The 12,443-nt window shown below is 44.5% G+C and overlaps 1 protein-coding gene across 2 annotated transcripts in view; it reads right to left on the reverse strand.

Moving 5' to 3' along the window:
* Positions 1–582: 582 nt before the first annotated feature.
* The window catches only part of COL6A2 (collagen type VI alpha 2 chain), a 95,054-nt gene continuing 83,193 nt past the window's right edge, over positions 583–12,443 (reverse strand). Inside the window, exon 28 of one of the 2 annotated variants that reach the window (XM_069616047.1) lies at positions 583–3,362. In XM_069616047.1, the coding sequence (XP_069472148.1) occupies positions 2,764–3,362 (599 nt within the window). In that variant the 3' untranslated portion in view covers positions 583–2,763. Of the gene's footprint in view, positions 3,363–4,802; positions 5,330–12,443 lie in introns of those variants that run through there. The other variant, XM_069616048.1, reaches the window with a different exon arrangement.

Genomic DNA, 12,443 nt, shown 5'->3' on the forward strand with positions numbered 1-12,443 from the left:
AGAGCAGGGCCTAGAATTCACGAATCCTAAGTATAAGTATCCTAAACCCTAAGGGAAGAGAGAAGAGCTTCAAAAATCCTAAATATAAATGTGATGGTCAAAGATCACAAAAGAGGGTGCCAGGGCGTTATTCAAGTCTTGGCTTGAGGTTTTAAGCCCTGAGAGATGACGATATCACAGCCCTAAAACCCCAACTATGGGCATATCTCTCCAAGACCCACAGAGAAGACAGCAGGGCCTCAAAACTCCAACTCGGGACAAATGTGACCCGGACCCTTGTTGAACATAAGTGGGCCCATAACCCCAGGCTTAGTCATACACGACCCATACCCTGAGAGAAGGCAGTGGGGATAGAAAGTATATAATAGATCCCATGAGAGGAGTGTAAGAGAGAACCCCCAACTGTGCACGTGGAGCTGGAGGCCCCAGTCCCAGAAATAATGACCCAGACCCCAGAAACACCCACCATGGGCCTATGCGTTCCAGAACTTAGTAGGATACATGATGGCACAGCATATACACCCTGGGGACAAAATGGTCTCCCCAAAAATGGTCTCCCCCTGATAACAAAGCACACACAAATGCCCCAGCACGCCAATTTTTAATGTAAAGGTTTAACGTGAACAAGACTAGTAACAGATGAGAGACAAATTGTCAAATGTACTCACAACCTCTGTATTAAACCTGTAAGAATAGATCTGATTACAGAATCTGTTTTAGTTGTCTATACACATGTGACCGGTTTAGAGTTGCATTATATGCCCAATCATTATCTCTGGTTACCTTACCCCGGGCAATCATTAAGACATTAGTTGCCCAATGCTCTATTGTAAACACACAACGCTCCTTGGTCTTTGGCAATGCCTCTTGGTCTGGCTCTTGTATGGTTAGGCCCTACTGCTGCATACGCTGCTGCAGCATCAGTTTGATTAGCACCATGGGCGTAATTCTAGAGGGAGGGCATGCCACCCCCCCCACTCCAACTTTAATGGCGCACCATTTTGTCCCCCTCATTTGGCAGGTGCCAATTTCCTTTAGATGTCATGTCCCTCCACTCCCAACATTTTAAGCAAAGTTACTCCACTGATTAGCACCAAGGATCATTATGATTGGTTATTTATAATGCACTTACTACCCAGAGGTTTCTAAGCGCAGACCCGGGGATCGAACTTGTGTCGCCCCATGTCGTCTTGCTTCCAAAGCGTACGTGTTGCCGTTTCGCTATCCTCTGAAGACCAAGACGGTTGTGCGTATTCCACTGAGGATACTACAGGACCTGGACTGTCGGCCCTTGCAGGACTAGGCCTGAATAGTACTGCAAGGCTTATCAGACGACTAGTGAGACTTCTACAGGGCTGGTACTGTATTGCACCGAGGCTCCATTAAGGCTGAGAATCGCACTGCAGTTCCTGCAGGACCGGGTGAGGTTACCGCTAGGGCTCTGACACAGCTGAGACTGACTAATGAAGTGACTCCTGAAGGGACAGAGTGATCACACTGAGGTGAAAACAGGCCAGGGAATGTCTCCCATTGAGGGAACTGACAGAACTAGACCTAATGGCATTAAGGCTCCTGCACTGTCAGGCCCAACTGCCATTCAAGGCCCCTCCAGGGCTGGGACTGACTACCACTGAGGCTCCTGCAGGGCTGCAGCTCACTACCAGTGGCACACCTGCAGAAAAGGGGCTAGCTACCATTGCGGCTGCTGTGGAACTGAGACGAGCACCCAACACCCCAGATGGACTAGGCCTGACTACTGCTGTTACTTTACTGGTCTTGGGGTGACTGGCAGTGAGGCTGCTGCTGCAAGACTGGGACTGACTTCTATGACGTGTTGCAATGGTCCAACAGTTACTGGGGCACCTGAAGAGAATGGTCTAGCCCATACTGGATGTTGTGCAGGTGTGTGACTACTTCCCAGAGGTGAACATTGAAAGGCTCATTCAACACCAGTTGGTGTCTAAAGAGTTCTAACACACACATGCAGAAGGGCCTGTCTGGAATGGGTAGCTGTGCAAGGAGCGGCCTGCTTAGCACCGGGCGAAATGCACCGAGATACTCCAGGAGGGCCCTGGCAATTATCTGGAGAGCCAGAGAGAGCCTCCCGAAGAGTACCAGCAGTTACACAGCAAGGGTCTTTGATGGCACCTGGAGAGGTGCAGGGAGTGGTGCGACTATAGAGGGACCTAGCTAGCACTAGGGAGTTCGATAAGGTGACACTATGCTGTGAGAGGGCACGCAGTAAATAGACCATGTTTTCCCATTGCATTTGCCAATCATAGCTGTTTTTGTGGGTCTGTGAACTGGTACAGCTGCCTTTGTGCATGCATAATTGATGGAAATGGGGAACAGAAGAGGGGCATACTGCTGGACCTCTCACCTTAGCCCAAGCCACATTGGATTGCACTCATTGGTTGTCCCATCACCTGACAATGAGGCTTTGACACCGGGTGCCTGAAGACCCTCCCATTATTCCTTCCAGTCTCCCTTGCAATGTCTCTGTGCAGGCTCACCTCACCTTGCGCTATTTAGCACCATGAGTGGGAAACGCAAGCCGCTTCCACACAATTGCACTCAAAGACATCTGACCACGGATTTAAAAAAATGATGACCTCAGTAATTCTTTGTACAATTCAAACAGAACAGCACTAACACTTGTAGGACATGAAAAGGCTGAGTAAAAAAAGAGGGAGGGGTCAGAGGCACAATGGGTTGGGGAGGAAAGTGATTGGGGCTACAAGGGAGGTGTAGGGTCATTGTTGTCTAACATATCCATCTGATGAAGCGATCGAAGAAGCTGGGGTGGGAGAGACGGCTGTAATCCTTCTCCCTGAAGATGGCCGCCCTGTCACCAAGGCCGATTTGCATCAGGATGTCCATGTCCAGATCGTCACCGATGGCCACCACGGTAGGCATGACGTCCTGCTTCCTCATGGAGGTGACGGCCTCACTTAGGCTCTTGTTACCAGTGATGCCATCGGTAATGAATACAAAGGAGAGTTCGGTGTTACGCCGGGCACCCTGCAGCTGATTCAGCACAATGTTGTTGATGGCATAGATGATGGCCGAACCAATGTTGGACGATGAGTCGAGGTATTTAATCTCGGCCAATGCCTCTGAGATGTCGGTCAGGTTGTAAGAGAACGGGAAGGCAAGTACTTGCTCATTCTCACTGCCATACTGCAAAAGAGCAATGCGTGCATTCATGGTGTCGTCGTCGCGCTTGGCCAGGGTCAGCCGCCGGGCCACCTCCTCCACAAATGTGTGAGCTCTCTGGAAGTTCCGCTCGCCAATCCTCTCTGAGCCGTCAAGCAGAAACACTATGTCCACTGGCCGCTGTGTACACTGAGCCACAGCCAGTTCTTCAAAGAACGTGGAGGGGAGAGAAAATAGAACAGGGAACTCAGAACACAGATCAAATGAGCAATAATAGGACAGGAGCAATGAGAAGGCAAATTGATGGCCACAGACCACGTAAAGCAGTAGAAGGAATAACATAACGAATAAGGAGAATGTAGCATGTGTAACACCAGCAAAATGAGAAGGTTTGTGGGCAACACAAATCCAATAGAGGCAACTTGAGCATCTAAAAACACTTTGGAGAGCAGACAGTGTGGAAAACACTACATGAGGAGACAGCATGAAGATTATGGAGCCACTGAGCAGTCGGAGTACTGAGTTAAAGGAGAGGAAGTGCTGAGAACATACAACAAATTGGGAGGATGAGCTGAGGACACAGAGCCAAGGAGGCGGTACCACCACAAGGAACACACAACTCGCTAGGAGGCATCATCAGTGGAAAACAATGAAGCATGTGAGGCAACAGGAACGACAGCACACAACAAGGAGACATCGCTGGAGCACATTGATTACACAAATCAGCAAAACCTAAAGCAGATGGGGTTGTATCACTACCACACTGAACTTGTACTAATGAGAAGGTGGGATACAGAACAGACGTCCCGCAGGTAAACATTCAGAACCATCAAGCCAACAAGGAGGGAGGCTACACAAGGCCACATGAGGCAAGATACAACACATGCGGCGAATGACGTAGTAGCTCACAGGACACACACAAGAAAGCTGTCTTTCAGAATAGAAGGCGGGCAAGGAGGCTACATAGAGCACACATATAGCCAATGGTAACCACTGCTTTTTTATAGCCCCACCGCATTGAGGGACATGTCCCTCATAATCACGGTGGGATTTGGGAGGGACGTTGTCTTTGTCAAAGACCCAATGTGTGTATCCAAGGCCAGAATGGAAGCAGCAATAATTCACAGTACTGCACTGAAAAGTAAGATATACCTTGTTTAATAGGTATACAATTATCTAACGAGCAATGTATGCTCCTAACACATTTATCCTTTTTATTTGATCATTTAGAGCCGAAATAAATGTCTATTCTGAGTAGAGTGGTAGATGGTTGGATATAATGTAAACCGTGGTGCCAGGGTTGCTGCATTTTCCAATGCAAGCATCTGAAGCACTGATTCTCATGAAATACCAGCACTTATTCATACAATCCAGCACGTGACCAAAGCTTACCTGCCTCAGAAATTATCTGATAGCAAGAGGGACAAAAAATACTGGCATATATTTTGCAAGACATGATCTCTATGGTCCTTGCGGGGAGTGTATCGTGTTAGTTTTGGGAAAGATCCCCTTCGACATTAGTGGATCTCGGTGCTGCTCAGGGTCTTCTTATAGCGATCATGTTTTGTGTTTGGATCATCTGAAGCGTGGTGGCATCAAATCCTGATCACTTGCCGGAGATACGTCAGCAATACAAGGACAATCCCCCACCCAAAGAAATACATTTAGGAATAAAAATCAGATGAGTAAAATAGTATAAAGGAACCCAGATGGAGGTGGCGAGCTAAAAAAGGGAATGTCATGGGCTACCCTTGATCTCTCCTTCCGGCCTCACTATGGTTTACGCCATTGGACCACCCTTTGCTTTCCTACGATGGGTGGATCCTCCTTCCCAGGCGCGCTCCCTGCCTCTTTCTGTGCGGCAGGGCGCGCGTCTATTTGCAGAGCCCAATGGCTGTCGCAGGGTCCCCTACAATGTCTGTGTGCACCATTTTGAAGGTGTCAATGAAAAGGTCGGTCCAGTTCTGTCTCTCGTCTCCGCTGGAAAACTTGGCACGCTGGGCAGTATAGACCATGACGCCCACCAGCTGGGAGTAGGGGCTGGAGTCGGGCTGTGACTTGGCAGATTCCAGGAACTCCGCGATGAGTGGGATGGTCTTGGGGTAATAGAGCTCAAGACCTTCTTCGTTAAAGTCGAAGTTAATGTGGGATTCAGCGTTGGGTGTCCTCCCATCTGCAAGTGAGCGTCAAAAAATACTTTCAGCTCTGACCAGCAGAGGAGAATCCATTTACATCAGGGTTCACAGTCTAGCACACAGCATCCTGCCAGGAAAGGAGGGCAAACTCACTACAGGTTGTCATTTTGTACCATATGGGTCTGTGCAGGTACGTTTGGCTTTATTTATGTCTGGGTATAAGAATCAGGGATGTGATATGTGTAGACTTTCCAGATGCTCGTGTATTTTGAGTTCTTTCCTCTCTGTGATTTCGTTCAGTTTCTTTCTGCTATCCCCTTTTCTATACGTACGTGTCTGGGTGCTATGCAATCAGGCACACATGCAGCTCATTCAGGGTGCCGTCAGCATGAAGTCCAAACTGGCAGCCTGAATTGTGCAGTCTCTCATGGGGAGCTCTGAGTTCTGGGTAGTTTCCCTCCCGCAGGCTTGTCCAGCAGTTCCTGCCTTTGATGGACCGCACATGCATGAATGGATGCGTGTGTGTGTATGTGTGTGTGTACATTTTCGGGCGCTAGGGTGGCAGATTGTGACTCCAGAGATAGTTTAATTGCCTCTTGGGACCTGCAATATCTTTTTGTGAACTGCCTTTGGGACTCTGTGCTAGATTAAGCTTGAGATAACCTAGCCTAATAAAGGGTCCTCAGCTGTCATGGTCTTCATGTCGCTTATCTTTCCCTCCTTTCTAAACTATTCATTAGTGGGTGGTGGTTTGGTGACCTTCTGATCGTCTCCTTTGTAAAGCCTTGGTGTGTATTTCTCTAGCTAGACCTCGTGTAACTTAAAATGCCCAGAAAGACTCCTCTGCTGTTGCTTTTGTATATGTATTGAAAGAGAAAAAGGGAATTTCAAAGTAAAAGTGACTTTTGAATGTCAAAGCTTTGCCCTGATGAGTCCCCTAGATGGGTAATGCTAGTGGCTGTGTCCTTGGGGATCCAGCATAAGGCTTTGTAGAGCCCAACAGGTATGTGGGCTAAGCCTAATCAGGTTTCCCTTCTACTGCAGCTCTCTTGGCATCCAGGCCTCTCTTACATGACACTGTCTAGTTCTGAGAAAACACCCTTTAGAAAGAATCACCCTGCCGCTGTGAGATAGCGAGATTATCACACACATCATATCCGTATTTTGGTGTAACAACCGTCTCTCAGTCCCTTTGTGTTTCTGGATATGCAGCTCTTAAGGAACCTTAAAATGGTTTTCAGTTAGGTGCAAAGGCCTATGTTTACGAGGTCAGCTTAATGTACTTCGTAATGGGCTGTTTAACTGTGTATCAGGGCAAACAGGGTTGCATCCACCACATAGTGGTTGCAGTGCGGGGGCATCATTATCTGCCTATCAAAGACACTGCAATGGCAGATATTCACACACCAAAAGGCCTGAATCTAAGAACCTGAGAATGTGAGGCTAAAGTGGGGGAGAGATCAAAGAACAACACTGCAGAATGGGGCTGAGGAGAGATGGGAAGCTCTCAAGGCAACCAGAGCAATAAGCAAATCATCAGTGTGAACAAGATCCAAGATTGCTGCATGTGGGATCAAACCCAAATTATATGCATCCGGGGACCTGGGGTACTTGTTGGAATGCATGTTTCATGTCCCAACGTAGGGAAGAGGTTCATGTTGCACACGTCATATTAGAACAATGGTGTGGCTAGGTCAGATGTGATCTTGCAATTTAACATGTGTTCAGTGTAGGTAAATGGAGTTGGGTAAATGTTACTATAAGTGTTACTTTGTGTTTAGTTTGGATAGATTTTAGATTTGCATTATGTAGCATCATAACAGATAGTCATGGGGACACGATATAATTGTGCAATGTACAATGTCTAGTTTTTAGAGTGGGAAGCAAGGAGCTTTATGCATGCAAGAAAGAGAAGCCCACAGTGGGAAAGCACTGTGAGGGGTGCTGTAGTCCGGAACAATGTACATGTGAGATTCAATAATGGTTTAGATGGGAGACATGTTCTGGGATATTAGGGAAGTATGGGGTTCGTTTTGAGTACATGGGAATATTACAGACCACCGTTCCCCCATAGCTGGGTTTCATGTAGGCCATGGAGAGTTTGGTTTGCGGAGCTGTACTTTGCATGGCCGGAAAGGTTGAATTACCAGGTCAAGGAAGGAGGAATGAAGCAAACCACATTTGGGTAGCTTGCAATAGCATGAAATGGTTACTTTAGGCAAAGATTATATGAAGTGCCTTTGGGTCGTGGGTTTACGACTAGATGGGTTTTTTGGATATAGAGAACAAATCTTCCTGGGAGCACGTAGTCTTGTAGTTAAGTCTGGCCAAATGTTGAGCCAAATTGGGGTTAATTAATAAAACACATGAAAGGGATGCTGAAGGGCAGAGTTTGCTGGTGTTTTATGGGTCTCGTTTGTGCTCTCAGGAAGATAAGCAGGACGTGATCTGGGCCCTGTGTGATCTGAGATGGCAGTCGCAAATAAGGTGACATGAAGGAATGCAGAATGAAAAACATCGGACACCAGCGCGTCTGGGATGATAAGATGCTTATTGCTTGATCAACTATATGGTTGTTTGTTTCTCTCCCTCCTCTTGGTTGAAGTGTTCTTGTAAAAGCCTCACACAGCATGTACTGGGTTAAAGGTTTCCTACCAAATGGGACAAGTCATACATTGAATTGTTTTTAGATTATAAGGACATTATGTTTAGAATGTCATGATTGATTATGGAAAGAAAACACGTTTGTAAGGGGATTGTGTTTTGTCAATGTGTCCAATAGGGTAAGAGATCATAGGGGGATTAGATTTCCTTGTACTTGGTTAGCCTATGGGATTTTGGGGGATGATGTTGTAACAGAATATGTGTGAATATGTAAATTGTTCAAATGTGTATAAAAGTTGCAAGTTTATTTAGCACTGGAAGGGACTTTTTGTTTTTAGCTTTTTGAGACTGACTAACTGCATCCGGCCACCAGCATGCAATAAACTTGCTTTTCTGATAAAGTGCACTTACTCTCCATTGGGACTGTTTTTTCGCATTGGATTTTGGAGTCACATTCCTACATTTGGTGACCCTGCGATGTGATCTTCAGGCCCTCTATTGGGGGATTTCCTGGCAGCACATGCTCAGCTGCGGCTTCTATCTGCAAATAATCAGTTTATGTGCACATGAAAGAATGGCCTGCCGGTGCCATATTGATTTCAGACGTGCCTGTTTACTCAGCCAAGGTGCTGAGGTCCACCTGTGCAGGCTATTTGATGAGGCACCGCTTCAGAGAGCTTCGAAGGACCTCTATTTATGTGAGGGCACTTTGCGAGAAAACCAAGGAGGGCTACAGGGAAAACGTTATTTTTTATTTTTGGGATTGTGCAAGAGGTGAAGGGAGTCAGAGAGGTTGTTGAGTTTTGTTTGGAGTCAGCAGGTTAATTGAAACCAAATGAAATGGAGAGATTAAACTTATGAATGTGATCTTATGGCAAATCGCTATATCTTGTAAGACCTTTTTTTCAATTTTTTACTTTTACTACCAAAAATAATAAACAAAGTATGAGAGGAGATCTTCCCATAGTCGGGGAAAGACAGCGTTGTAGAATAAAGCCCTCTACTAGTAATAAAGAAAAGGGACCAGTGTTGTAGTAGAACACATCGTACTCCTTTTTACTCGAGTGAAGGAGATATATACAGAGATATATGTATATTTTTATATATTATGTTGTCTTATCCGCAAGAGTGTTTATGTGGATTAGTTTTGAGGTGAGTGATTATTGAAAAATCTAAAGAATTCGGGTGAAGGAATTGGCTTTTGTTTTGTAATTCTGGTAATTTTTGGAGTGCCGCAGGATCGGCTTTTGTGAAAATGTTATGCCTATGATAATAAGGTAGGGGGTATGGAGACTCCATTGAATGTGTCAGTTGCTCTCATGGAATTGGGAGGAATCCTTGGAGTGCCACCATGAAGGGCACAGGCAATTAAAGGCAAGATGTTTCATCTTGGCCAAAGGAGGCAAGCATGGCAGGAGTATTTTGGAAAGTAGGAGCAGCTGCCGTGGACTAGCAGAGTTTACAGAACTCCATTCCTGAATGAAAGGGACAGGGGATAGCCTTGGCCTCTGGAGTACACCAAGATAGCTCAGTGGGAAAAGCATTAGTAGCTGAGATGTTCCTGTTTTGTGGCGCACTAGGTATTGTTCAGGAATAGACTTAAAGCGGTGATATTGGTCAGGTTTCAGTGATATTTCTTTGGCCATTTTAAACTTATTACAAATAGTTAGTATACATCCCCTTAGATAATGCATGAGAAAAGGTTATCTGAAGACAGACCCATTCCCCTAAAACAATTACACATGTATGCGCAAGTGTACAGCAAGGGCATAGGAACACACACACACAATCATGGCAGTACACTTATGCTGAGACTACTCTGTCACCTGCAGTCACACAGGCAGCACCCAGCAACACTGTTTTTAGTGACCCAGGCACATGCGGACCTATGCATAACAACAACCTATGGCTACATAAGTGTATGTGTACGGCCCTGGGATAAAATTACTGTACCGCAATGAACAGTGACACACTATGCAGGGGTGAGTGTTTTAAGGGGCAATGCCTTCCTTTTGCCAGGAACAAATACATGGTGAATAGATGTATCATGTTTTTATTTTTGGTAGACATTGGTTGTTAAATTGGATGCAAAGGAAGTAGGATACTATCTGAGATTTCAGTTCAATAGGGTTTGAATTGGTTAATATTCATACATTTAAAATGAAAATCATTGATGCAAGCATATAGGGGAGAATTACAAATAAAGCGAAGGGAGTAATTGGGTAGACAGCAGCCGGCATGGGTATACTTGGTTATAACATGTATATCATGGCAATTGGAAGAAAGATTCATTATCAGTGGTTTAGGCTTATTTTATAATGTGGGAACACAGTGTATGTGTATTTGTTGGATAATAGGGATAAGAGTAGGTGATAATGTTAGGCAGTGATGGAAGGTGGAAGAAAACGTATCACTATAGTGATCCAGGGGAAGAGGACAATTGGTTTGAGACAATGGAGCCCTCTTTAATTACTGGTGGTATCTTGGGCACAAAGTGTGTTCATGGGAGGGATTGATTTGGGAGACAGGGGTTTTGGTTGGAGTTGAGGTGGCATTTGTTGTGCCTTTGGTGGTAGGGCAACATGGTCCATAGCCTGGGCATCTCATTTCTTGAAAAGGGTGCTGTGTGGATGCACACGGGGAGAGTTGAATAGCAGGGGGAATTCATTTGTTGATCCTTATTTGCATCATGTTTTTATTTTTCAGCTTAGGACAGTATACTGGAGGCCTGTAGGGTGGTCATATGTGAGATTGGGGATCTATATAGGATTTACAGGATATATTGGGGGAATAACTTGACTGTCTATATTAAGCATTATTATGGATTTAATGCTCAGTGGGGGCCCAACATTTGAGGAATTTGTTTTCCAGAGTACAGGTAGCGATTGAACGCATTAAGGACAGACATTATCAAGAGGCTCATCTATCTGCTTACATTTATCTCATTATTGAGTCAATGTTTTAGTAGGACAGGTGTTAGGCATTAAAATTAAAAAAATATGTATTTCAGTAGAGTCTTTTTTAGGCTGACAGTAACAGTAGTTAGAGCACTAGGAACAAGTAAAATGATACGCATTAGAGTAGTAATTATTAAAGTAGATTTATCACACTTCTTTTAACAGGTGATGACCAATTGAATCACACAGGTGAAAGGGGTGCAATAGTTTTGATGTTTAGATACATCACCAAGGAAATAGATAAACATGGGGAGGTGCCTTATACCATGCTTTTAGTATAAACAATGACACAACCGCAGAAGGAAGGTCTCTCGAAAGTGCCAGCGTACTTGTGGATAAGCAATTTGCATAATGCAGGACTTTTGAAAAATATTGCAATAGTGAAGATTAAATTAAAGCTAGGTGCAAATATATCAAAAGTAGGGTAATAGCATATGTCAAAAGGAATGGATGAGGTAATATAGCTGACCATTATGCCACTATGAGAACAGGGGAACACAGCAGTATTGCTTGAAAAATATATGGGTTAGTAAATGCAGAATGTCACACTCACAGTGCATTTAGGTTTTTTCAAGACGGCAGAAAGGGGGGTTGCAGGGGATGAGATGGTACATAGTGCCACATGCAACTCTATTGCTGAGGTTAATAGAAGTATTGGTAGAGCACAATACTAGGGGCTGTGGAGAAATGCACAGTATAGAAGGAAAGCACATATTTGCCAGCATAGGGAGCAACAGAGTAGAGGTAGTAGCCAAAAAGGCAGGTTTATTTGTAAATAGTGAACACTATGACACAAATAGAACTAGTTATTATTGTTACAGATCCCTAAAGCGCCCTTTATGGCCTCACTAGTATACAGCTTATAGACCTGCAGGCACGAGCAGCATAAGAAAGAAATGATTGGAGGATATGAAGGGGATGTGCATCTTCCCCTATGGACTTTCTTTGGAAAAGGAAAAAGAAAAGAAAAGGGAAGTGCAAGTATAGTTACTTATATTTAGAACATTGTGTAGGGTAGCATCAGATTAACTGTATTTGCCAGCACATACAAGATGAAGGAAAACATTGAAGAAGTATTACAGGTATAGTATTTTTAAATATATAAGAATATTTTTTTTGGTTTTTTGTCCCACTTTTAGAACACGGAGGGAGACCTATGGATAACAGGTGCAGTAATTTTATTATATTATGTGTATATCTTGTCTTTATGTGTACAATAGTGAATGAATAAGTAATCAATAGAAGAACAATTCTATTGTGTATTGTTTGTATTGGCCAGGGACAGATCATTACTGTAGATCGTAGTAATTAGTGGTAGGCAGATGCATGCAAGCATATCTCACACCTGCCTGCAGAACCCCAGCTGTGCAAAATTCAGCTTAATTGTTAGGTGAGGATTTCTAAGGATATTTTAGGCATTAAACAAAATATATCAAAGTATCTCCCGACAGTTCCAACCATATCTGCAACAGCAAGCTGCACCAGCGATCGATAACTCAGCTTCAACTTCTTTCCTGGAATGTGGATCAATCACTTAGATGATCAACGAGACACTAATACTAATCCTCATCTGGAGACCAACCCCAGGATC

The sequence above is a fragment of the Ambystoma mexicanum genome, chromosome 9, assembly GCF_040938575.1.
Source record: "Ambystoma mexicanum isolate Mex_15411 chromosome 9, UKY_AmexF1_1, whole genome shotgun sequence".
Classification (NCBI taxonomy): domain Eukaryota; kingdom Metazoa; phylum Chordata; class Amphibia; order Caudata; family Ambystomatidae; genus Ambystoma; species Ambystoma mexicanum.